Source organism: Salmo salar, chromosome 13, assembly GCF_965601325.2.
Source record: "Salmo salar chromosome 13, fSalSal1, whole genome shotgun sequence".
Lineage (NCBI taxonomy): Eukaryota > Metazoa > Chordata > Actinopteri > Salmoniformes > Salmonidae > Salmo > Salmo salar.
This window is the reverse complement of record NC_138303.1, coordinates 14,298,286-14,325,930: the sequence shown is the minus strand read 5'-3', so window position 1 is coordinate 14,325,930 and position 27,645 is coordinate 14,298,286. Positions and strand designations below refer to the sequence as shown.

General features: G+C 45.5%; 1 protein-coding gene across 2 annotated transcripts in view; it reads right to left on the bottom strand.

Moving 5' to 3' along the window:
• LOC106566484 (laminin subunit beta-1) overlaps nucleotides 1-27,645 on the bottom strand; it is an 83,954-nt gene that overhangs the window by 44,566 nt on the left and 11,743 nt on the right. Inside the window, exons 1-3 of one of the 2 annotated variants that reach the window (XM_045692941.2) lie at nucleotides 21,591-21,740; nucleotides 15,500-15,571; nucleotides 2,466-2,635 (exon numbers count right to left, since the gene is read on the bottom strand). In XM_045692941.2, the coding sequence (XP_045548897.2) occupies nucleotides 2,466-2,635; nucleotides 15,500-15,563 (234 nt within the window). In that variant the 5' untranslated portion in view covers nucleotides 15,564-15,571; nucleotides 21,591-21,740. Of the gene's footprint in view, nucleotides 1-2,465; nucleotides 2,636-15,499; nucleotides 15,572-21,590; nucleotides 21,741-27,645 lie in introns of those variants that run through there. The other variant, XM_045692942.2, reaches the window with a different exon arrangement.

Genomic DNA, 27,645 nt, shown 5'->3' with positions numbered 1-27,645 from the left:
TATAGTGTGCACAGTATCCGGGTAGTGTGTACAGTATCAGTATAGTGTGTACAGTATCTGTATAGTGTGTACAGTATCAGTATAGTGTGTACAGTATCAGTATAGTGTGTACAGTATCTGTATAGTGTGTACAGTATCAATATAGTGTGTACAGTATCAGTATAGTGTGTACAGTATAGTGTGTACAGTATCAGTATAGTGTGTACAGTATCAGTATAGTGTGCACAGTATCTGGATAGTGTGTACAGTATCAGTAAAGTGTGTACAGTATCTGTATAGTGTGTACAGTATCAGTATAGTGTGTACAGTATCAGTATAGTGTGTACAGTATCAGTATAGTGTGCACAGTATCTGTATAGTGTGTACAGTATCTGTATAGTGTGTACAGTATCAGTATAGTGTGTACAGTATCAGTATAGTGTGCACAGTATCTGGATAGTGTGTACAGTATCAGTATAGTGTGTACAGTATCAGTATAGTGTGTACAGTATCAGTATAGTGTGTACAGTATCAGTATAGTGTGCACAGTATCTGGATAGTGTGTACAGTATCAGTATAGTGTGTACAGTATCAGTATAGTGTGTACAGTATCAGTATAGTGTGTACATTATCAGTATAGTGTGCACAGTATCTGGATAGTGTGTTCAGTATCTGTATAGTGTGTACAGTATCAGTATAGTTAGTTGGGGCACACATGCATGCCTGCCACACCAACTCTCCCCCTAAATCTCTTTTTCACACCCTCATTCAGGACCTAGACTTATAAGGGCATTCCTCTCTTCATGCTTAGGTTACCACCATCTTAAACTGATCCTCCATCAACAAACCTCTCTCCCTCTCCTCACATCTCAGACGTATCTATCTCTCATTAGTCAAGCATGGAGGAACCTCAGATTACAACTGAGCATTTCCAGTGCAACATCAGCACTCATCTAAGAGTTGACTGATCTTCACTGACACAGGAACATCCTCCCCCATTCTTCCACTCCACCTCCCGTCCTCGTCCCAGTGAGAGCTGGGCTAGCGTTACAGTTTTAGTTCCAGTCCAGCCCCTCTGACATAGCGTCACAACAAACAGCCCATAGGAAGATTACTGCAGATCAGCCTTTGGCCCTGGGCCTGATCAGCCTTTGGCCCTGGGCCTGGCCCAGCCCCTTACACTGGCTGTCAGTCACCATGTCCCGCCCTGCGCTAGCTAAGAGCCATTCCACAGTCACCACCTGTCAATCATGTTACCTTATACTCAACGATGTGCTGCGTTATCTCCTCCCCACAGGTTAGCAATGAGGTAGAACACATAGCCTACACGCTGGCAGGCAGAGCATCAAGTCAACATGTGTCAGGGAGGGAGGGGGGAGGGAGGAAGGAAGGATGGAGGTAGGGAGGAATGGTTGGGAGAGGGATTTAATGATGGGGTAGGGAGGGAGGGGTGGGAAGAGGGAGGAAGGATGGAGATAGGGAGGGAGGGGTGGGAAGAGAGAGGAAGGATGGAGGGAGAGAGGGGTGGGAAGAGGGAGGAAGGATGGAGATAGGGAGGGAGGGGTGGGAAGAGAGAGGAAGGATGGAGGGAGGGAGGGGTGGGAAGAGAGAGGAAGGATGGAGGGAGGGAGGGAGGGGTGGGAAGAGAGAGGAAGGATGGAGGTAGGGAGGGGTGGGAAGAGGGAGGAAGGATGGAGATAGGGAGGGAGGGGTGGGAAGAGAGAGGAAGGATGGAGGGAGGGAGGGAGGGGTGGGAAGAGAGAGGAAGGATGGAGATAGGGAGGGAGGGGTGGGAAGAGAGAGGAAGGATGGAGGTAGGGAGGGAGGGGTGGGAAGAGAGAGGAAGGATGGAGATAGGGAGGGAGGGGTGGGAAGAGAGAGGAAGGATGGAGGTAGGGAGGGAGGGGTGGGAAGAGAGAGGAAGCATGAAGATAGGGAGGGAGGGGTGGGAAAAGAGAGAGGAAGGATGGAGGTAGGGAGGGAGGGGTGGGAAGAGGGAGGAAGGATGGAGATAGGGAGGGAGGGGTGGGAAGAGAGAGGAAGGATGGAGGGAGGGAGGGGTGGGAAGAGGGAGGAAGGATGGAGATAGGGAGGGAGGGGTGGGAAGAGAGAGGAAGGATGGAGGGAGGGAGGGAGGGGTGGGAAGAGAGAGGAAGGATGGAGGGAGGGAGGGTTGGGAAGAGGGTGGAAGGATGGAGATAGGGAGGGAGGGGTGGGAAGAGAGAGGAAGGATGGAGATAGGGAGGGAGGGGTGGGAAGAGAGAGGAAGCATGAAGATAGGGAGGGAGGGGTGGGAAGAGAGAGGAAGGATGGAGGTAGGGAGGGAGGTGGGGTGCGCTGTATACCTGGGACTGAAATTGAACAGTTCAGTTTCAAGTCCAATTGTGTGTGTGTGTGTGTGTGTGTGTGTGTGTGTGTGTGTGTGTGTGTGTGTGTGTGTGTGTGTGTGTGTGTGTTTGTGTGTGTGTGTTTGTGTGTGTTCTCACCTGCAGGTGGCTGACTATACAGTAGTGTTCTGGCCCATGAAGACCACAAGTGGAGGTAGCGGTCAGATTCATGGCTCGGCCAACCAGCAGGTTGCCTGTTGCCGGGTAACAGCTTCCCTCCATGCAGCCATGCGGGCTTGAAGGGAGCTTCTGTCCCAACACACTGAGAGCTTAGGGGAAAGCGGATGGAAGAGAACACAGAATACCTGACGATTAGTTATTCCATCATTTATAAAAACATTATGGATCGAATAGTTCAATAATATGCAGACTGGATGAAGAGACATGGACAAATGACATAAAGTAGAAACAATTCCTTAGGTTATACACAGTTATACTTGCAGGTATCATGCTATATTTGTCGTCTGTAAGGAGAACTTAAAGGTCATGACTTCCTGCTCTTTGATTGAAGGCAATGGGCTTATCTTTCTACGGGAGCAGATGTCTGTTTTACTAAGAGTGTTCACAGTGTTCAGTCAGCCCAGAGGATGAGCTCACTCTGCATACAGACACTCCAGTAAGCTACCCAACGTACACTACGCTACCACCACGACTGGGATATCACAGGAAAACCTTTCCATCGTACACAATTCTACAGAGGTTACTGGGTTACTACCAGCATTGGGGAGTAATGACCAACACGTAATGAAATAACATGTTTTCAATGCAAACGCGTAACAGTAACTGTATTCCATTACAGATCTGTAGTAATTGTCATGACAGACAATGCAGATAGAATCAGTGTCAAGTTCAACTAATCACGGTATCAGATCAGGTTACACAGGACAGGTCATAATGGTATCAGATCAGGTTACACAGGACAGGTCATAATGGTGTCAGATCAGGTTACACAGGACAGGTCATAATGGTATCAGATCAGGTTACACAGGACAGGTCATAATGGTATCAGATCAGGTTACACAGGACAGGTCATAATGGTATCAGATCAGGTTACACAGGACAGGTCAAATGGTATCAGATCAGGTTACACAGGACAGGTCATAATGGTATCAGATCAGGTTACACAGGACAGGTCATAATGGTATCATATCAGGTTACACAGGACAGGTCATAATGGTATCAGATCAGGTTACATAGGACACGTGACAAGGGTCAGGTTGCTTTACTGTCCTCAGGCCAGGGGTCAGGCCAGGGGTCAGGCCAGGGGTCAGGCCAGGGGTCAGGCCAGGGATCAGGCCCAGGAGTCAGAGGTGAACATTGAGATAAAGAAATCACTGGTCCCGTTAGGCTGAAGTTGGAGCTGGTCTTTATGACATTCTAGTGGTTCTAGACAATAAATAAATAGAGCTGTTGTGACCTCATCTTTGAAGCACTGTCATAATCTGTGAATGATGAAGTGGACAGCTACCTCAGCACCCGGAGGAGACCCTCGTGTTCAAGGTGGGTGTTCAGGGTGACATGGGACACTGCAGAACAGCCCTATTGTACCCTATTTTGGCCTTGAGTGTTATACCTTGTTGTCCCACTCACCCACGTAAATGTTCTCTCCACATCAGTGACTCTGAATAACCAAGACATCATCATGGTTGAGGGAGAAGGGGAGAGTGGTTGAGGGAGAAGGGGAGAGTGGTTGAGGGAGGAGGGGAGAGTGGTTGAGGGAGGAGGGGAGAGTAGTTGAGGGAGAAGGGGAGAGTGAGTTGAGGGAGAAGGGGAGAGTGGTTGAGGGAGAAGGGGAGAGTGATTGAGGGAGGAGGGGAGAGTGGTTTAGGGAGAAGGGGAGAGTGGTGAGGGAGAAGGGGAGAGTGATTAGGGAGAAGGGGAGAGTGATTGAGGGGGAGGGGAGAGTGATTGAGGGAGAAGGGGAGAGTGGTTGAGGGAGGAGGGGAGAGTGGTTGAGGGAGGAGGGGAGAGTGGTTGAGTGAGGAGGGGAGAGTGGTTGAGGGAGAAGGGGAGAGTGATTGAGGGAGGAGGGGAGAGTGATTGAGGGAGAAGGGGAGAGTGATTGAGGGAGAAGGGGAGAGTGATTGAGGGAGAAGTGGAGAGTGATTGAGGGAGAAGGGGAGAGTGGTTGAGGGAGAAGGGGAGAGTGATTGAGGGAGAAGGGGAGAGTGATTGAGGGAGAAGGGGAGAGTGATTGAGGGAGAAGGGGAGAGTGATTGAGGGAGGAGGGGAGAGTGGTTGAGGGAGGAGAGGAGAGTGGTTGAGGGAGGAGGGGAGAGTGGTTGAGGGAGAAGGGGAGAGTGGTTGAGGGAGAAGGGGAGAGTGATTGAGGGAGAAGGGGAGAGTGGTTGAGGGAGAAGGGGAGAGTGGTTGAGGGAGGAGGGGAGAGTGATTGAGGGAGGAGGGGAGAGTGATTGAGGGAGGAGAGGAGAGGAGAGTGGTTGAGGGAGGAGAATAAAAACAAGGCAGAGAGAAAGAGAAGAGGCAGAAAGGGCTGAAAAGAAAGAGGGGGACTGATTACTTTCTGAAAAGCAGGAGAACGAGAGAGGCAGCTAGAGAAGAGCGGGAGAAAGAGAGAGGCAGCTAGAGAAGAGCGGGAGAAAGAGAGGGCAGCTAGAGAAGAGCGGGAGAAAGAGAGAGGCAGCTAGAGAAGAGCGGGAGAAAGAGAGGCAGCTGGAGAAGAGGAAAGAGATGCAGAGATCACTGGGGCCTCTTTCAACATCAGAGGACCAAGGAACAGCAAACACACAGCATGTTGGGACACGACGGAGGTGGAAAGTGTATGTGGATTGTGGATTGAAAAACAGTCTGTGTTACCCATGAGAAATGAAATAGTCATATTTCCCATAGACACCTAGTCATTAGGGCATGTTTATTAAATGTCAGTTACACTATAAGAGAACTAAGTAAACATAGGGCCACTAGATCAGCGGACGACAACACATAGAGCTCAACAAAGCTTTTCTAATTGAACACATAAAAACACGCTCCAATCCACAGACAGATTAACGAGCGTGCCTTGCCTTGGCTTGCTTCACAGACAGATTAACGAGCGTGCCTTGCCTTGGCTTGCTTCACAGACAGATTAACGAGCGTGCCTTGCCTTGGCTTGCTTCACAGACAGATTAACGAGCGTGCCTTGCCTTGGCTTGCTTCACAGACAGATTACGAGCGTGCCTTGCCTTGGCTTGCTTCACAGACAGATTAACGAGCGTGCCTTGCCTTGGCTTGCTTCACAGACAGATTAACGAGCGTGCCTTGCCTTGGTTTGCTTCACAGACAGATTAACAAGCGTGCCTTGCCTTGGCTTACTTCACAGACAGAATAACGACCGTGCCTTGCCTTGGCTTGCGTCACAGACAGATTAACGAGCGTGCCTTGCCTTGGCTTGCTTCACAGGCTGCTATTGTGCAAGGCTGTAATGGAAACCATGTCCTTTTGTCCTGTACCGTTGGCTAATCGATAAATATACACAGATCATATAACATGACTTGGCCCTTGCTCAAGTAAAATATTTAACTGAAGCAGATTCCCTGAATTCCAGTGAAGGAGCAGTGAACCACTGAGCCTTAACCTGAGACCAGTAGGATACATCCAGCCACTCACACACCTGAGACCAGTAGGATACATCCAGCCACTCACACACCTGAGACCAGTAGGATACATCCAGCCACTCACACACCTGAGACCAGTAGGATACATCCAGCCACTCACACACCTGAGACCAGTAGGATACATCCAGCCACTCACACACCTGAGACCAGTAGGATACATCCAGCCACTCACACACCTGAGACCAGTAGGATACATCCAGCCACTCACACACCTGAGACCAGTAGGATACATCCAGCCACTCACACACCTGAGACCAGTAGGATGCATCCAGCCACTCACACACCTGAGACCAGTAGGATACATCCAGCCACTCACACACCTGAGACCAGTAGGATACATCCAGCCACTCACACACCTGAGACCAGTAGGATGCATCCAGCCACTCACACACCTGAGACCAGTAGGATGCATCCAGCCACTCACACACCTGAGTACAGGTACAGTAAACCTGCAGGTTAAATCAAAGGCTGATCTTTGGAGTATTGATCTGAACAGACTTCCGATCCGACTCTCCCTGGGCAAACAGAATGATAAGCATACAGGAGACACCAGTGGCTCGCCAGAGATGAAGGACAACGATGTGGGGTGGGGGTGACTGTAGTTGTGACTCCTAGGGCCCCTCTCCGGTACGCATTAGCTCTGACAGTGATACAGCGCCTAATGGCTTTTCTAAGATGCAATGTGTATGTTGCATGAGTGGACGATCTAGTCAAATCAAATCAAATCCTATTGTCACATGCGCTGAATACAACAGGTGTAGACCTTACAGTGGAATGCTTACTTACAAGCCCTTTACCAACAATGCAGTTTTAAGAAAATACCCCCAAAAATGTATGAAATAAAAGTAACAAATAATTAAAGAGCAGTAGTAAAATAACAATAGCGAGGCTATATACTGGGAGTACCGATACAGAGTCAATGTGAGGGGGCACCGGTTAGTCGAGGTAATTGAGGTAATATGTACATGTAGGTAGAGTTATTAAAGTGACTATGCATAGATAATAACAGAGAGTAGCAGCAGCGTAGAAGGGGAGGGGGGTGCAAAGCAAATAGTCTGGGTAGCCATTTGGTTAGCTGTTCAGGAGTCTTATGGCTAGGGGATAGAAGCTGTTAAGATTTCTTTTGGACCTAGACTTGGCGCTCCGGTACTGCTTGCCATGTGGTAGCAGAGAGAACAGTCTATGACTAGGGTGGCTGGAGTCTTTGTCAATTTTTAGGGCCTTCCTCTGACACCGCCTGGTATAGAGGTCCTGGATGGCAGGAAGCCCCGGCCCCGGTGATGTACTGGGTCGCACTACCCTCTGTAGTGCCGTGCGGTCGGAGGCCAAGCAGTTGCCATACCAGGCAGTGATGCAACCACTCAGGATGCTCTCGATGGTGCAGCTGTAGAACCTTTTGAGGATCTGAAGACCCATGCCAAGGTGATGTGGACGCCAAGGAACTTGAAGCTCTCAACCTGCTCCCCTGCAGCCCTGTCGATGAGAATGGGTGCGTGCTCGGCCATCCTTTTCCTGTAGTCCACAATCATCTCCTTTGTCTTGATTACGTTGAGGGAGAGGTTGTTGTCCTTGTACCACACGGTCAGGTCTCCGGTGTATCTCAGCCCCTGTGTGGTTGAACCATGGCCAGACTGTGTTGAATTGTCCACCTCACTATGGTTCACTGTAATGAAATTATGTTGGAGGTCTATCCTCTCATCAGATGGCTGTTCTATTTTCTCCCTGATGTTGAAATGTACCTGGTTTTGGCTGGTAATGACAAGGCACCACTGCAGACCGGTGCTTTGTGTGTGTGTGTGCACCCACATCTGTGAGTGTCTCTTTGTGTGTGTGTGTGTGTGTGTGTGTGTGTGTGTGTGTGTGTGTGTGTGTGTGTGTGTGTGTGTGTGTGTGTGTGTGTGTGTGTGTGTGTGTGTGTGTGTGTGTGTGTGTGTGTGTGTGTGTGTGTGTGATTTGTAAGAGTATATTTGGATAGGGCCCTAGTAAAATCACCACAGGGCTTGCTTTCACCTACTCTGTTATAGCATCTACTAACAACGATACACATTTCAAAGAACATTTCAAATCCTACCTAGGAACCCAGGGTAGACAAGGTTATAGAACAGCTGGTCCCGAAAATCACTGATGAAATGTACATGTATCATATATGAATATATCAATTCATGTTGGCATGTTAGAGAACGTTACTTTAGGTCAGGTCCTAATGCTAATGTACTCCAGTGTGGAAACAAAAACACAGGGCTTTTGTAGGCTTTAAAACGGCTGTTGACACCAGCTGGTTTTGCGGTCTGATTAGAGCGTTGGTCAAGCACGTGTCTGTACGCTGCCCGCCAACTGAGACACACACACACACACAGACACACACAGACACACACACACACACACACACACACACACACACACACACACACACACACACACACACACACACACACACACACACACACGCACACACGCCCCATCTCTCTTCAGAACAGGGGGCTATGGCAAGAATGCAGGGAGACTGCGCAAGGGGAAAATGTTATTCATTAAGAAAAACATTCCAGGTGTTGGACACGGACAGTTCCAAACAGTCCGCCCCCTCCCACAATGCCCCTGTGCGGAGGTGGAATGTGTGTGTTGGAGTGTAGAGGGCCCGTCCATACATGCACCATGCTGCTGATCTCTATGCAGGCTGGCATGGGGAAAGAAGCACCAGGCTCAGGCTGTCAGGCTGACAGGGTTGGACAGCACGATGGATCCTGGGCTTCACCGCAACTGTCTTTCGTCTGGAGGTCAAGCCTTCATCCAACTCCTGAGACGTTTTCTGCCCTAGGACTGGAGAGCTGAGCACAGCAGTGAATACACAGTCAGAGCAGCTAGGCCTCATCAACCCATGCTGCTTTTACTGGATTTACCCAGTTTACTGCCCTGAGATAATCTCTCCCTAGGCTAGTCTATGGTGGGTTCACTGCCCTGAGATAATCTCTCCCTAGGCTAGTCTATGGTGGGTCCACTGCCCTGAGATAATCTCTCCCTAGGCTAGTCTATGGTGGGTCCACTGCCCCTGAGATAATCTCTCCCTAGGCTAGTCTATGGTGGGTCCACTGCCCTGAGATAATCTCTCCCTAGGCTAGTCTATGGTGGGTCCACTGCCCTGAGATAATCTCTCCCTAGGCTAGTCTATGGTGGGTCCACTGCCCCTGAGATAATCTCTCCCTAGGCTAGTCTATGGTGGGTCCACTGCCCCTGAGATAATCTCTCCCTAGGCTAGTCTATGGTGGGTCCACTGCCCTGAGATAATCTCTCCCTAGGCTAGTCTATGGTGGGTCCACTGCCCTGAGATAATCTCTCCCTAGGCTAGTCTATGGTGGGTCCACTGCCCCTGAGATAATCTCTCCCTAGGCTAGTCTATGGTGGGTCCACTGCCCCTGAGATAATCTCTCCCTAGGCTAGTCTATGGTGGGTCCACTGCCCCTGAGATAATCTCTCCCTAGGCTAGTCTATGGTGGGTCCACTGCCCCTGAGATAATCTCTCCCTAGGCTAGTCTATGGTGGGTCCACTGCCCCTGAGATAATCTCTCCCTAGGCTAGTCTATGGTGGGTCCACTGCCCTGAGATAATCTCTCCCTAGGCTAGTCTATGGTGGGTCCACTGCCCTGAGATAATCTCTCCCTAGGCTAGTCTATGGTGGGTCCACTGCCCCTGAGATAATCTCTCCCTAGGCTAGTCTATGGTGGGTCCACTGCCCCTGAGATAATCTCTCCCTAGGCTAGTCTATGGTGGGTCCACTGCCCCTGAGATAATCTCTCCCTAGGCTAGTCTATGGTGGGTCCACTGCCCCTGAGATAATCTCTCCCTAGGCTAGTCTATGGTGGGTCCACTGCCCCTGAGATAATCTCTCCCTAGGCTAGTCTATGGTGGGTCCCATCACTGCCCTCATAGCTGTCAGTGTTGACCCTTATCCAATAACAACAGACTGTGTGATGGAATCAATCAGATAACATTGTCACTGATGGTTAACGTTTAACAGGAACACTGTCTCCATTCAGTTCTGTATTAATTGTACAGTAGGAGAGCACATAGCAATGCACCAGTTGATACAGATGGAAGGTGAAAGGTAACACTTCCACACAACAGAAGTGAATGTTCAATCATAGAGAACATGACCTAGATTCCAGACTGCAGGTGAATGAGAGAAGGGCACATATTCCAGAATATCAAGCAACCTATACTTTTTGCCAGTGTCGCCCAGGGAAGGAGGAAGAGGGAGGGTTTAAGGAAATCACGAGACCCAGTAATCTGTCTTTAACTGGATTAGAGCTGAGTTCCTGGGAAAGCTACGATTACAACCAGGTGGGGGAGGAGAGTAGGGCAGCTGCCTGGGTCCTGGGCTGGGGGGACAGACAGGCAGTAGTCCGCTGAACACACTTCATACCTCACTGGTTGCATATGTGTGTGTGTGTGTGTGTGTGTGTGTGTGTGTGTGTGTGTGTGTGTGTGTGTGTGTGTGTCACCTCAGTCACCAATTAGCCCTGCAGAGGCCCATTCTGACAATCCTAGAGACTAGAGCTGCTGCTCGTTACCCATCGATCGCAAGACATTCCAGAAATACCCTAAATTGTGTTGGATTTAAATAACAGATTTTCAACTGAATCTTCAAAGATGTAAGTAGCTAGCGTTTATTCTGCGAGATTACCTAATATAATAAGCTTGTGCTGTATGACTAGAGAGGTTAACAAGCTTTCAGCGCTCATTGTTCTGGCATCTTAAATACTTCTTAGGGATCAGGCCCCTTTTCCTCCATTTCCGCCTGAATGACGTGCCCAAAGCAAACTGCCTGTAGCTCAGGCCCTGAAGACAGGATATGCATATAAATCAAATCAAATCAAATGTATTTATATAGCCCTTCGTACATCAGCTGATATCTCAAAGTGCTGTACAGAAACCCAGCCTAAAACCCCAAACAGCAAGCAATGCATGTGAAAGAAGCACGGCGGCTAGGAAAAACTCCCTAGAAAGGCCAAAACCTAGGAAGAAACCTAGAGAGGAACCAGGCTATGAGGGGTGGCCAGTCCTCTTCTGGCTGTGCCGGGTGGATATTATAACAGAACATGGTCAAGATGTTAAAATGTTCATAGATGACCAGGATGGTCAAATAATAATAATCATAGTAGTTGTCGAGGGTGCAACAAGCACGTCCGGTGACGTGCTTGTTGCACGACAGTTGCGGTGAAGCCCATAATTGGTACCATTGGAAAGAAAACACTTTGAAGTTTGTAGACATGTTAAAATAATGTAGGAGAATATAACACAATAGATATGGTAGGAGAAAATCCAAAGAAAACCAACCCAAATAGTTTTTTTGAGAGAGACCATCCTCTTAGATTTGCAAGAGAAAGCTCATATTGTAAAATAGCTCCCAGGATGCGATTCCTATGGCTTCCACAGGGTATCAGCAGTCTATGTTCAAAGTTTCAGGCTTGCAACTTCAAAAACGAATAAGAAATATGTCTTTGTATGAGGACACAGTCTTGGAAATCCGTGTCATGGTGCGCCATGATGAAGTTGCGCACCTGTTAAAATCGGTTTCCTATTATAGTTTGATTACATTTTAGGGTGTCTGAGGAATACAAACATATTTTGACTTGTTGAAACAAAGTTTAGGGGTAGATTTTCGGATTCCTTTCTCTGAAAGGTGGATTACTCAAATCGATGGCGCCACCTAAACAGATTTTTTGGGATGTGAATGTCACAAAAAGAGCCATGTTGAATAGACCAAACTGCAGCGGGAATATGGATGCTCATGTTTTAATTCAAAAAAGGAGTAACGCATCCACTGGAAAACCATATACACGACAGGAACAGTTTTGCAGGCACACAACACGCAGTGCAAAAACAACTACCCACCAAAACCAAACAAACACACACCTACTTATGGGACTCCCAATCAGAGGCAACTAGAAACACCTGCCTCCAATTGAGAGTCCAGCACCCAAAACTACACATAGAAAAACAAACCTAGAACCTATACCAAACTAATACACCCCACTACACCACACACAAAACCCCATAATACAAAACAAATATACCTCTGCCACGTCCTGACCAAATATAATAGAAATAATACCTAAATATTGGTCAGGACGTGACAGTGAATGTATGAAACCTGTGACAGGGGAAAACATTTTATGATGTGGGGCGCCATTCTCAAACAATCGCATGGCATGTTTCGCTGTAATAGCTACTGTAAATTGGACAGTGCAGTTAGATTAACAAGAATTTAAGCTTTCAGCCGATATAAGACACTTATATGTACCTAAATGTTTAACCGCTATAATAACCATCAGAATTTATTTGAATTACGCTTTCACAGGAAGTTGTCCCTCTAGCGCGACACTGATCCTTAAGATTGTGGTTGTGGAACCCAATCATACAGAGGGACATCAACCAGAATTCTGTCATTCTCAGGTTCCATTCTCTGGTGTGTTGTAAAGCAATTATCTCATATATTGTTACGGAAACCAGGGAGAGGAGCTGCAAAGCTATATAGAACTGCATCAGATCTCGCCTGAACAACAGTCTGAGGAGTGGATCCTCTTTGGTAGTAAGAGACTGAACAGCAGTCTGAGGAGTGGATCCTCTTTGGTAGTAAGAGACTGAACAACAGTCTGAGGAGTGGATCCTCTTTGGCAGTAAGAGACTGAACAGCAGTCTGAGGAGTGGATCCTCTTTGGTAGGAAGAGACTGAACAACAGTCTGAGGAGTGGATCCTCTTTGGTAGGAAGAGACTGAACAACAGTCTGAGGAGTGGATCCTCTTTGGTAGTAAGAGACTGAACAGCAGTCTGAGGAGTGGATCCTCTTTGGTAGGAAGAGACTGAACAACAGTCTGAGGAGTGGATCCTCTTTGGTAGGAAGAGACTGAACAACAGTCTGAGGAGTGGATCCTCTTTGGTAGGAAGAGACTGAACAACAGTCTGAGGAGTGGATCCTCTTTGGTAGTAAGAGACTGAACAGCAGTCTGAGGAGTGGATCCTCTTTGGTAGTAAGAGACTGATGAAAGATCAGAGTCAGGATCATCAGCCAGCAGCTCGATGGTGTCAACACAGTAAAGCAATCCCCTGTCTGCACTGCACCCAACCTGCCCTGCCAACCTGCCCTGCCAACCTGCCCTGCCAACCTGCCCTGCCAACCTGCCCTCATTCACACATCTGTGGTTTAGGAGGGAAGACAGTGATTATGGTGTATGAAATGGAGAAATAAACAAAGAGAGAGAGAGAGAGAGAGAGAGAGAGAGAGAGAGAGAGAGAGAGAGAGAGAGAGAGAGAGAGAGAGAGAGAGAGAGAGAGAGAGAGAGAGAGAGAGAGAGAGAGAGAGAGAGAGAGAGAGAGAGAGAGAGAGAGAGAGATGATTCTCCTTCCTTACAACACACTAGTAAAACAACATCATGTGATGGGGAGGAAGGGAAGTGTGGGGTTTGTGTCTGTCTCCTCTCTAAGGAAGCTGTCGCTGTGCCAGTCACACCCATGGACTCTCCTCCTCAGTCTTTACCCTGAGACAATGTGACAAAACCAAACACATTGCACACAGTATTACATTACTGCCCGCACCTTTGCCATGGACCTTTGCCATGGAATTTGACAAAGTGTCACTGCGGGATGTTTTACAGTGTGCTTTCGAAATATGTAATCATCCGACTTCAACAGAACTGACCAGCAACTGTAAAACATGTTTGAACAGTCATGGCCATAACCTGTAACCTCTGAGGAAATTTGTGCATCAGATGTCTGTGTGTGCAAGTGCTGCAGGGCACAGAGACTGCCTTCTCAGGTCTCTCTCTGCTTTCTCACACTGCTGGTAATGAAGCTGTGCTCTAATACCCTCTTTTTCTCTATCAGCCCATTCTGTCCAATATGGACACTAATGAGCTTTTTTTCATCTCACGCCCTTGCTTTGCTCATTCTTCTCTCCATGTCATCACTAAATGACTGACCTCTCTCTTCAGTCCCCTCCTCTCTCCCCTGGCTTTCCCCTCCTCTCTTCCATAAATTTACCCTCCTCTCTTTTTCCCCTCCTCTCTCCCCCGTGTTCCCCTCCTCTCTTCCTTGTTTTCCCCTCATCTCTTCCTTGTTTTCCCCTCATCTCTTCCCTGTGTTCCCCTCCTCTCTTCCCTGTGTTCCCCTCCTCTCTTCCCTGTGTTCCCCTCCTCTCTTCCCTGTGTTCCCCTCCTCTCTTCCCTGTGTTCCCCTCCTCTCTTCCCTGTGTTCCCCTCCTCTCTTCCCTGTGTTCCCCTCCTCTCTTCCCTGTGTTCCCCTCCTCTCTTCCCTGTGTTCCCCTCCTCTTCCCTGTTTTCCCCTCATCTCTTCCCTGTTTTCCCCTCCTCACATCCGTGTTCCCCTCCTCTCTTCCGTGTTCCCCTCCTCTCTCCCCTGTGTTCCCCTCCTCTCTTCCTTGTTTTCCCCTCCTCTCTCCCCTGTGTTCCCCTCATCGCTCCCCTGTGTTCCCCTCATCTCTCCCCTGTGTTCCTCTTATCTCTTCCGTGTTCCCCTCCTCTCTTCCCTGTGTCCCCCTCCTCTCTTCCCTGTGTCCCCCTCCTCTCTTCCCTGTGTTCCCCTCCTCTCTTCCCTGTGTTCCCCTCCTCTCTTCCGTGTTCCCCTCCTCTCTTCCGTGTTCCCCTCCTCTCTTCCCTGTGTTCCCCTCCTCTCTTCCCTGTGTTCCCCTCCTCTCTTCCGTGTTCCCCTCCTCTCTTCCGTGTTCCCCTCCTCTCTTCCCTGTGTCCCCCTCCTCTCTTCCCTGTTATACCCTCCTCTCTTCCCTGTTATACCCTCCTTACCCCGTCGCTTCTACTTTCCCTTCCATCCTTGATGTTTGGCTGCATAAATATGGGATGTTAATTAATCAAATCCTTCAAACTTTAATGTCAGGGTGCACTAGCATTTTCCAGACCACAGGGTCTAAACTGTCTGATATCAATCCAGCCCTGGAGAGAGGGAACCAAAAAAGCAATATTTCTGTTTGGGAAATAGAATCTCACCAAGAATGTTTGGCAGAAAAAATTAAGCGTGAACAGCAAATGAAGGAACGCTAAATCCTTAGGATCTTGGACTGAGAACCAGGGTGATACAAGTGAGAGCGAGGACCAGAAACACAGGGTTCAGAGCGAGACAGACTAGGTTAGGTCAGAGGTTAGTGAGAATGGAGGAACAGAGAAAACAGTGAGTTGTTGTGGGGCTCTACCATAGACAAGGTCATCAAAGCCTGGCCTGTTTTCAAAAACCAGATGCCTCAAACTACTATAGTCCTCCAGTGTGGGATTCTGTGGCATAATATGCCCATAGTGAGATTTATCCTGTTGTTTAGGGGAAGCAGCTGATTCTGAGTGACAAACACTAACATCATGTGAGTGTTTTTGTGCTGAGAGTGTTGTGATTCTGGATGGGAGTGGTGAGAGGACAGAATACATCACCATAGAAACAGACTGTAATACAGTAAACTTAATGTTTACAAAGAGCAGGATAAAACTGAAACTTACACTCACCCAAAATGAAGAAGCCCAGATATGCAGCCATGGCGGATGTCAGTATACCTTGACAGAAGGTCATCCGGAAGGCTGAAACACAGAGTGGGAGAGAGTGTGTGCGTTTTGAGTGAGTAAGACAAACAAATATCTCTGTGAAAGTGAAATATCATCAATTGGTCTTCAAAGTTGTAATAAATTTGCAGCATAATCCACAATGATCCTCCATTGAAACACTGGAGGGCCCAGCCATTTATATCAGTAAAACAACAAGCAGGACTAAGACACTCCTCATATAATGACAATTGCTTTATTTTATTCTTTACATGTTTTCCGCATGTTCAATGGAACAAAGCTTTTACAATTCTGACACATTTTGTCAGGATGTGTAACGCCCTGGCCATAGAGAGGGGTTTTTTGTTCTTTATTTTGGTTAGGCCAGGGTGTTACATGGGTGGGCGTTCTATGTTCCTTTTTCTATGTTTTTGTATTTCTTTGTTTTGGGCCGAGTAGGGTTCCTAATCAGAGGCAGCTGTCTATCGTTGTCTCTGATTAGGAATCATACTTAGGCAGCCTTTTCCCACCTGTGCTTTGTGGGATCTTGTGTTTGTGTAGCTGCCTGTGAGCAGCCCAGAACGTCACGCTTCGTCTGTATTGTTTGGTGAGTTTCATATTTATTAAACATGTGGAATTCTACATTTTTACATTTTTTTACATTTTTAGTCATTTTAGCAGACGCTCTTATCCAGAGCGACTTACAGCAGTGAATGCATACATTTCATAGATTTTTTTTTCTGTGCTGGCCCCCCGTGGGAATCGAACCCACAACCCTGGTGTTGCAAACACCATGCTCTACCAACTGAGCTACAGGGAAGGCTGAATTCTAAGCACGCTGCGCCTTGGTCTACTCCTTTAGACGATCGTGACAGGATGACCTTTGTCGGGGAGTAACCTATATCTATTTGGAAATGTCTCTACGTGCTGGTGACCCTCCACCCACTGGCTCTCTGGGAGTCATGGGATGTCCTAGAGGTCAGAGAGGTGCCTCTGTGACCGTGTCATGTGACTGTGGAGAGAAAGGAGATGTGTGTACACAGTCTACACAGACACAGCTTTAAGTGCTAAATGGGTCAGAGCATGTGTTCCTTCAGATGTGTGCGTGGGAAGACAGATTAGTGATGTCCAACTATTCTAATCTGACTTGTCTCAAACAAATGAAAGTTGTCAAATAGTACCAAATCCAACCAATGATAATGAAGTCATTTCTAAGACTTTTTGTCAATATGGTTTACCATGGCAAAATAATCTAACATACAGTAATCTCACCACCAACTGAGAAAAAACTGGTTAAGTCAACGTTGTTTCAACCAAAACAATCTACAGTGCATTCAAAAAGTTTTCAGACCCCTTTACTTCTTCCACATTTTGTTATTTTACAACATTATTGTAAAATGGATTAAATACATATTTGTCCTCCTCAATCTACACACAATACCCCATAAGGACAAAGCAAAAACAGGTTTTTAGAAATTGTTGCAAATTCATGCAAAATAAAAAACAGAAATAACTTATTTACATAAGAATTCAGACCCTTTGCTTTGAGACTCGAAATTGAGCTACAACTTGATCGGCGTTGACGTGTGATAAATTCAATTGATTGGATATTATTTGGAAAGGCACATACCTGTCTATATAAGTTCCACAGTTGACAGTGCATGTCAGAGCAATAACCAAGCCATGAGGTCAAAGGAATTGTCCGTAGAGCTCCGAGACAGGATTGTGTCGAGGCACAGATCTGGGGAAGGGTACCAAAACATTTCTGCAGCATTGAAGGTCCCCAAGAACACAGTGGCCTCCATCATTGTTAAATGGAAGAAGTTTGGAACCACCCAGACTCTTCCTAGAGCTGGCCGCCCAGACAAACTGAGCAATCGGGGGAGAAGGGTGTGAGGGAAAAATTATGTATTCACCTTATTTGTTGGATATGTAACAATGATTTACTTAACGAACATTAAGATATTTCTGTCCTGCTAATGCTGTGTTTGATGATCTCCACTCTAGCACCCTGCAGCTAGTCTGGTTGTTGAGGACATGGGTTCTACTAGAGATGGCTTGAAGCTGACAATTGACTTGTGTTGGTGATTAAAAGCTAGCATTCTATAGACAAGATGTGGTGTGTGTGACTCGAGAGAGAGCCTGGAAGAGTTAAAAACAATGCCTCATTGTCTCATCTTCCTGGCATCTGGGAAACTAAGTAAAAGACCATCCTGTGTAGATAACCAAGGTGGCTTATGGGAAGGTTAGAAGTGACTGACTAAGCAATCTTGGTATCAGCTATATAAAAACCGTGCATCGTCTGTAAAGGCTAGACTCTCAGCCTAACTGTCAGTCAAGACTGGTGGGCTGACGGTCTCATTATTGCAATAATTAATCGATATTAAATAAAGATGATTGTTTGAAGAAATGACCAAGACCAAGTCTCTCTCAGTACTGAATTTCCACGACAAGGGCCTTGGTCAGGGAGGTGACCAAGAACCCGATGGTCACTCTGACAGAGCTCCAGAGTGCCTCTGTAGAGATGGGAGAACCTTCCAGAAAGACAACCATCTCTGCAGCACTCCACCAATCAGGCCTTTATGGTAGAGTGGCCAGACGGAAGCTACTTATCAGTAAAAGGCACATGACAGCCCGCTTGGAGTTTGCCAAAAGGCAAGATTCTCTGGTCTGATGAAACCAAGATTGAACTCTTTGGCCTGAAAGCCAAGCGTCACATCTGGAGCAAACCTGGCACCATCCCTATGGTAAAGCATGGTGGTGGCAACATCATGCTGTGGGGATGTTTTTCAGCAGCAGGGACTGGGAGACTAGTCAGGATCGAGGGAAAGATGAATTACAGAGAGATCCTTGATGAAAACCTTCTCCAGAACGCTCAAGACCTCAGACTGGGGCGAAGGTTCACCTTCCAACAGGACAACAACCCTAACCACACAGCCAAGACAACACAGGAATGGCTTTGGGACAAGTCTCTGAATGTTCTTGAGTGGCCCAGCCAGAACCCGGACTTGAACCCGATCGAACATCTCAGGAGAGACCTGAAAATAGCTGTGCAGCAACGCTACCCATCCAACCTGACAGAGCTTGAGAGGATCTGCAGAGAAGAATGGGAGAAACTCCCCAAATACAGGTGTGCCAAGCTTGTAGTGTCATATCCAAGACTTTAATGTGGAAAAAGTCAAGGGGTCTGAATACTTTCCGAATGCACTGTATGTGATGTTGAATCAACGTGGAAAACTGATTGGATTTGCAAAAAGACATCAACGTAAGAGCATTTCATATTTTTTTACCCAACTTTTAACCTCAATCCAATGATTATATATATTTTTTAATTTCACGTTGAATTCACGTTAGTTGACAACAAATCCAAATGTAAATCAAAATGAGACGTTGAAGTGACGTCTGTGCCCAGTGGGCAACATTCCTTCAAACAAACCTTCAAAACTGTACATTTACCTCTGTTACAGATTAACAAGTGCCAAGCAGTGAGGAAGAGGGACGCTGATATCACACAGTGATGTCATATCCTTTTTACAGGGAGAGTTAACTCCACTTTCTGCTGTTCTCATAAGGCCAATGACCAAACCTGCATGGCTCTTCCATAATGTGACTATGCAGAATAAGACGAGAAAATGCATGCTACTGAACTGGGAAAAAATCTGTTTCAACTTTAAACAACAGGTTGGGTTTACCCATTCAGTTGTTGGGAGCGTACGATGCTTGGTTCGCTACCTACTGCAGGCTTGGGCCAGATGGGCTGAGGGCAGGCTGGCTGGGGGCTAATGGCTGGGGGCTGAGGGCTGGGGGCTGGCTGGCTGGCTGAGGGCTGGGGGCAGGCTGGCTGGCAGGAGCCTGGCTGGTGGGTCTCTCTGTGGGTAGAAACCCTTGAGGATCGGGGCCCCTCTCTGCAGCCACTGTACCCTGCTGAAGTGTCCTACACTGGGACAGCTCTGCAACACAATGCCACCACCACAGTTTCCCACCAACATAAAACAACCACAGGGAGAACAGTTTACAGAAAATCATGTCAATTTAAGTCAGCTGACAGTTTACCACAAAAACAAGACAACAACATGCCACAGAAATCTACCAGTTTACCAGAGGACACACTTAACTATCACAGAACGCCAATTCAGTATCTCACAAAGTCCAACAAATCTACCATAAAAGTATCTCAAGTCCTTCAAATTCACCATTTCAACAACATAATAATACAAATGTCTGACAGGATGTGTTTACTAAAAGTGCCTGTATGCAAAAAATACTCACAACTATTTCAAAAAAGCAAAAGGGTGTAACATGCTGGTAGCACAGATGTTAACTCACAAAGACAAAGTTCTAAAACCTTTTCAGACAATCAGACACAACACATCTGTTAGGTCAAACTTCTGAAAAGTGATTTATCTAGACATCCCAGCTAGCACATAACGTTCTGAGAACCATATGTTTTTGTTTTGAGTTTGGTGAGAGCGAGGCTGTCCTGTTGTTATTTTACATACTACCTTCCCACAACGTTCTGGGAATGGTGCAGAACAGTTCCTTGGTTTTGGAATATTCTCAGCATATTTAAGGAACGACAAAAAATAAAAACAGAATAATTCCATTCTCAGAACATTAAAGCAGACTTTTTGGGCAACCTGACCAAATGCATATTGAAATGTGAGTTATAGATCTGTCATTCTTATTGAAAGCAAGTCTAAGAAGCAGTAGATCTCTTATGTGCACTATTTCAATGCTTCTCGGGGTGACAGTCTAGTGGTTAGAGCATTGGACTAGCAACCGAAAGGTAGCAAGATCAAATCCCTGAGCCGACAAGGTAAAAATCTGTCGTTCTGCCCCTGAACAAGGCAGTTAGCCTAGGAACAGTGGGTTATCATTGAAAATAAGAATTTATTCTTAACTGACTTGCCTAGTTAAATAAAAATAAGTTGATTTTTGCATCTTTTACTTTCGGTTTTGTACACCAGCTTCAAACAGCTGAAAATACAATATTTGTGGTTATGGAAAATATATTTCACAGCGGTTTAGATGGTACAATGATTCTCTACAATAACTTGCATATTTTGTCACATAAACTGAAATTAGGCGAACTATTTGAATTTTAACAACCAGGAAATGGTGGCGCGACTTCTGCATAGTTCACTTTTAAGAAAACTTTCCATAAAAAAATACAAGAGAACATTAGTAACATTAAGAGGATGTTCTAATAATGTTATTTAAAAACGTATAGATTCCGTTCTCAGCTTCAACAAAATTCTCTCTATCCTCTCATGTTGTGTGTTGGCCACACCCACTAATTAGCTACACCAGATCTTAATGAGTGCTGGTTTCCTTTGAAATGGGGTCTGTTTGAATAGATTAAAATGATCAGCTTTATATGAGTTATGAAAACATGGCATGCTAGCACCATCCTGGTGGCGCAGTGGACTAATTCCATGGACAGAGAATAGAAGATTCTAGGTTTGGGTCTCACTGATGCTGTGTCATGATGAAAAATTAATGTTTTTGCATGATTAATGCTGAAGCAAATAAATGTCCATGTGCCTAGATGTGCTTGGAGTTCAAAACAGAACTCTAACTAAGCTAGTAGTGTTATTAAGTCTTACTGAAACATTCAGTGAAAGTTTTAAGGAAGTTATTCAAAAACATCCAAATAACCTTTACATTTAGTTCAAAACTTTCACAAAATTTAGAGAATGTTCTCAGAATCTTCTCAGAAAGTCTCAATGGGCTTTTCCTGGTTAAATAGAAGGTTAAATTAAAAAAAGAAATGAATGTTATTTAATTACCTTCAAAAAAACAATAATTTCCGTTCTCAGGATGTTAATAAAACCTCCCAGGAAACCTTTCAGGGAAGCATAGTAAAACAAACCTCCCTGCAACCTAAACATTTAGGTTCCCATTAACAGGCGAAAATGTTCAGTTTTACCGGTCAGGGGACGTATGGCTTCGTTCCCAGAACCAATGGGACACCAAAAAATGTACATTCCAACAACTTTCAAGGAACCAAATGTGCTAGCTGGGATAGTAATAATATGAATAAGATCTAAGTACTCACACAGCCACGCAAGCTTAACTCAGTCCACTCTGGTGAGAGTCTTTCTGCAGGCCGGTTCAGTTCCAGAGTGTCTGTAGGTGTGTGTGTGTAAGTGTGAGTGTGTGTTCAGCGTGTGTATTAAAAAAAAACTTGTAAGCACAACTGGCTGTAGCGATGTAAAAACAGCCTGAATAATATCAGCCAATCAGATGGTTGTATGGCTGGCCACCCAGTCTCTCCCTGGCTTCGTCATCGGGGCAGTGGGGTGAATGTACAGCGATTCTTATTCAAATTCATCTGTCACTCTGAGAGCCACTATTTGAAAGGGGAAAATGGTCTCTAGGCCGGCGGAATGCACTGCCCCATTCTTCTGGGCAGGGGTTCGGATGGAGGGAAGGAGAGAGGGAGGAAGGGAGGGAGGGGTGGGGTCCCTCAGGCGCTGTGTTGGATTTTCCCAAGCCAGGCAGGGAGAGCCCCCCCCCCCCCCCCCCCCCCCCACCTGCCACCAGAGTGAGGAGCACCCAATCTGACCACCAGACCGACAACACAGGGCCTTCCATCAAGAGAAGAAGAAAAAACCTGAGCTCTCTGCATTTCTATTGGATGAAATAAGAAGATGCCCCAGAACCTTAAAGCGCTCTGCATTTCTATTGGATGAAATAAGAAGATGCCCCAGAACCTTAAAGCGCTCTGCATTTCTATTGGATGAAATAAGAAGATGCCCCAGAACCTTAAAGCGCTCTGCATTTCTATTGGATGAAATAAGAAGATGCCCCAGAACCTTAAAGCTCTCTGCATTCCTATTGGATGAAATAAGAAGATACCTCAGAACCTTAAAGCTCTCTGCATTTCTATTGGATGAAATAAGAAGATACCTCAGAACCTTAAAGCTCTCTGTATTTCTATTGGATGAAAAAAGAAGATACCTGATAAAAGATTGTATATGTTTAAAGAAAATGATTAAATTATTCTACCCTGAAACGTAACCATTAGGGATTATAGTTTATGTAGCATGTATAAGGAATAATTAAAGTATTAAACAAAGTCCAACTAGGTTGGACAGGGAGGGAGATAAATGTGTGTGTCTAAGAAAATACCGAGAACAATTACCCGACCTGGCTAGAACTCTGAGAAACTTATGATAGGACAGGGAGTCATTTTCAAGGTTCCTCTAATCTCGGGGGAACGTAACTGACAGCGCTGGATAGTGATACACAGTGGTGAGAACTCTGGGGAGGGATACAACTCACCTACTGTTCGTGTGTATGTATGTGCGTAGAATATCTACTGTTTGTGTGGATGTATGTGCATAGGTAGGAAGTGAACTATAAAATGGATGTCTTTGTATAATGAAATTCAGAGTACCCTCGTGAATAAACATTTTGACTATTGTAAACTGGGACTCTCGTCTGTTTCATTCAACCAGAATCTTACAAACTCTGGGTTGCAGACTGAGTAGATTAATTGAAGTTTATGAACATTGATAACGAAATTCACATAATGCCCCAGAACCTTAAAGCTCTCTGTATTTCTATTGGATGAAATAAGAACCTTTTTATTTTACCCCTTTTTCGTGGTATGCGCGAATTCCGCCCCGCCTAGCTCTCGACATGGGGCCTTCCCCCGTGGCCAATACGGACTCGGGAGACGCAAAGGTCGAGAGCCGTGCGTCCTCCGAAACACAACCCAGCCAAGCCGCACTGCTTCTTGACACAATGCCCAGTTAACCCGGAAGCCAGCCGCACAAATGTGTTGGAGGAAACACCTGGGGACCATGTCAGCGTGCATTGCACCCAGCCCACCACAGGAGTCACTAGTGCGCAATGGGACAAGAACATCCCTGCCGGCCAAACACTCCCCTAACCCGGACAACGCTGGGCCAAATGGGTCTCCTGGTCATGGCTGCTGCTACAGAGCCTGGACTCGAACCAGGATCTCTAGTGGCACCGCTAGCACTACGATGCAGTACCTTAGACCACTGCACCACTCAGGAGGCCCCCGCAACCTTAAAAGTTGAACTGTATCACTTTAGCATAATGTGGACATATAACAAAGTCAGAGAAACTGTGGAGGTTTCCAATAATATGAAATCCTTTCAGTTCCGTGCACAAAGTGGGAGGGACTCTCATGTGCCATAATTCAACTTCCGTAAGAGCCGGCAGTAAGGTTGTGTGTCAGCCAGCTAGACCACAGAAATCACATGACGGAACAAAGCAGCCCTCACATTTGCTGCTCTGTGGTTACATGACCTTTGACCCGCTCTATGAAAGGGCACTGAGGTGGAGCCCAATGTGGGGCACGACATGTGACAAGGCTACCGCAACATATTCAGAATCAACGGAACTCATAAACAGGTCGCCATGGTCAAGTTGAATATGATCTTAAACATGAATCACACTGTGAATGTATGTGTGACATTCAAATAATAGTAACCTGATGGAGTCCCAATCGAGGAGCTAACGTAACCTGGACAGAGGAAGCATTTCCCCTCCCTCAGCCAAACAACAACCTGGAGTGGAGGTTGAGAGTTGAGACAGATTACATTCCTCATAGTCAGACACATCTGTGACCTATCAGATAGAGATGATGGTTGTCAACCGAAGAGCAATACATGACCTCACTCTCCCTTCCGTCAAATATGTCAAATACACATGTCAAATATGTCTATCTATCACTCCAGTGTTAATGCTAAATTGTAATTATTTCACCTCTATGACCTATTTATTGCCTTTACCTCCCTACATTTCCATACACTGTACATAGATTTTTTTCTATTGTGTTATTGACTGTACGTTTTGTTTGTGTAACACTGTTGTTTTTGTCGCACTGCTTTGCTTTATCTTGGCCAGGTCACAGTTGTAAATGAGAACTTGTTCTCAACTGGCCTACCTGGTTAAATAAAGGTGAAATACAATTTTTTTTAAACACGTCAAATATGTATTCAAACACGTCAAATACATCAAATACGTCAAACACGTCAAATATGTATTCACAAGTCAAACACATCAAACAGGTCAAATATGTATACACGTCAAAAATGTCAAATATGTATACACACGTCAAATATGCATACACACGTCAAATATGTCAAACAAGTCAAACATGTCAAACATGTATACACACATCAAACATGTATACACACGTCAAACACGTCAAATATGCATACACACGTCAAATATGTCCGACACGTCAAACCCGTCAAATATGTATACACACCTCAAATATGTCCAATACGGCAAATACGGCAAACACGTCAAATAAGTATACACACGTCAAATAAGTATACACACGTCAAACCCGTCAAATATGTATACACACGTCAAACACGTCAAATATGTATACACATGTCAAAGACGTCAAATATGTATACACACGTCAAACACTTCAAATAAGTAAAATGTGTCCAACACGTCAAATATGTCAAACACATCCAATCCGTCAAACACGTCAAATATGTATACACAGGTCAAGTTCGTCAAATATGTATACACACGTCAAGTACGTCAAATATGTATATACACGTCAAACACATCAAATATATATACACACGTCAAACATGTCAAATACTTCAAATATGTCAAACAAGTCAAATCCGCCAAATATGTATACACACGTCAAACACGTCCAATACGTCAAAAATGTATACACACATCAAATACGTCAAACATGTCAAATATGTATACACGTCAAATACGTCAAATATGTCAAACACGTCAAACACGTCAAATATGTATACACAGGTCAAATACATCAAATATGTCAAACATGTCAAATATGTATACACGTCAAACACTTCAAATACGTCAAATACGTCAAACATGTCAAATATGTATACACACATCAAATACTTCAAACATGTCAAACACGTCAAATATGTATACACACGTTAAATACGTCAAACACGTCAAATGTATACACACGTCAAGTATGTATACACACCTCAAATATGTCCAACACGTCAAATACGTCAAACACGTCAAATATGTATACACATGTTAAATACGTCAAATATGTAGATACGTCAAATATATATATACACACGTCAAATACTTCAAATATGTCAAACAAGTCAAATTCGTCAAATGTATACACACGTCAAACACGTCAAACACGTCAAACACGTCTCAAATGTATACACACGTCAAACTCATCAAAAATGTATACACATGTCAAATATGTCCAACACGTCAAATATGTCCAACACGTCAAATATGTCCAACACGTCAAATATGTCCAACATGTATACACACGTCAAACACATCAAATATGTCCAAACTGTCCAATACGTCAAATATGTCCAACACGTCAAATATGTCAAACACGTCAAGTACGTCAAACACGCCAAGTAGGTCAAACACGTCAAATACGTCAAACACATCAAATACGTCAAACCACACATTCTTTCCGCTGCTACCTCACAGGGACATTTTAATCCGGTTCTGCTACAAGACCATGGTGCTTGCCTACGGAGCTGTGAGGGGAACGGCACCTCCGTACCTTCAGGCTCTGATCAGTCCCTACACCCAAAGAAGGGCACTGCGTTCATCCACCTCTGGCACCCCAATGGTGGAACAAGCTCCCTCACGACGCCAGGACAGCGGAGTCAATCACCACCTTCCGGAGACACCTGAAACCCCACCTCTTTAAGGAATAAAGATATAGATGTACTATTGTAAAGTGGTTGTTCCACTGGATATCATAAGGTGAATGCACCAATTTGTAAGTCGCTCTGGATAAGAGCGTCTGCTAAGTGATGTAAATGTACCTTAGAGGGATATTTTAATCCGGTACCTTACAGGGATATTTTAATCCGGTACCACACAGGGACATTTTAATCCGGTACCTCACAGGGACATTTTAATCCGGTACCTCACAGGGACATTTTAATCCAGTACCTCACAGGGACATTTTAATCCGGTTCCTCACAGGGACATTTTAATCCGCTACCTCACAGGGACATTTTAATCCGCTACCTCACAGGGACATTTTAATCCGGTACCTCACAGGGACATTTTAATCCGGTACCTCACAGGGACATTTTAATCCGGTACCTCACAGGGACATTTTAATCCGGTTCCTCACAGGGACATTCAGGTCTCTGGCCAGGACTACATTTGAGTGGAGAGAAGTAGAGGTTCTTAAAAGAACATCTAGGCAATACTGTTCAGAGTACCGCACGCACGCACGCACGTACATACGTACACACCCCCTTGATAGAATGGAGAAGTGCTGTTGGGCCAGTGCTCACCCCTACGCTTCCTCAGTAAAAGTCAGATAACAGATAGAGGAACATGAGGAGACAACAATACCTGCTTCCATATCCATATTATTGATGTCACTTGTTAAATCCACTTCAATTAGTGTAGATGAAGAGGAGGAGACGGGTTAAAGAAAGATTTTTAAGCCTTGAGAGCATTGAGACATGGATTGTGTATGTGTGCCATTCAGAGGGTGAATGGGAAAGAAAAGATGTGCCTTTGAACGGGGTGTGGTAGTACGTACAAGGCGCATCGGTTTGAGTCAAGAACTGCAATGCTGCTGGGTTTTTCATGTTGAACAGTTTCCCGTGTTTATCAAGAATGGTCCACCACCCAAAGTACATCCAGCCAACTTGACATAACTGTGGGAAGCCTTGGAGTCAACATGGACCCGCATTCCTATGGAATGCTTTTGACACCTTGTTGAGTCCATGCCCTGACAAATTGAGGCTGTTCTGAGGGCAAAAGGAGGGGGTGCAACTCAATATTAGGAATGTAAATGTAAACTTTATTTGTCACATCCGAATATAACAGGTGTAGACCTTACTGTCAAACGCTTACTTACAAGCCCTTAACTAACAGAGCAGTTCAAGAAAGAGTTAGGAAAATAATTACCAAATAAACTAAAAAATAATAAAAAGTAACACACTAAAATAACAATAAAGAGGCTATATACAGTACCGGTACCGAGTCAATGTGCGGGGGTACAGTTTAGCCGTGGTAATTTGTAAATGTAGGTAGGGGTGAAGTGACTATGCATAGATGATAAACAGCGATTAGTTGTTCTTAATGTTTGGTATACTCAGTGTATGTGCAAG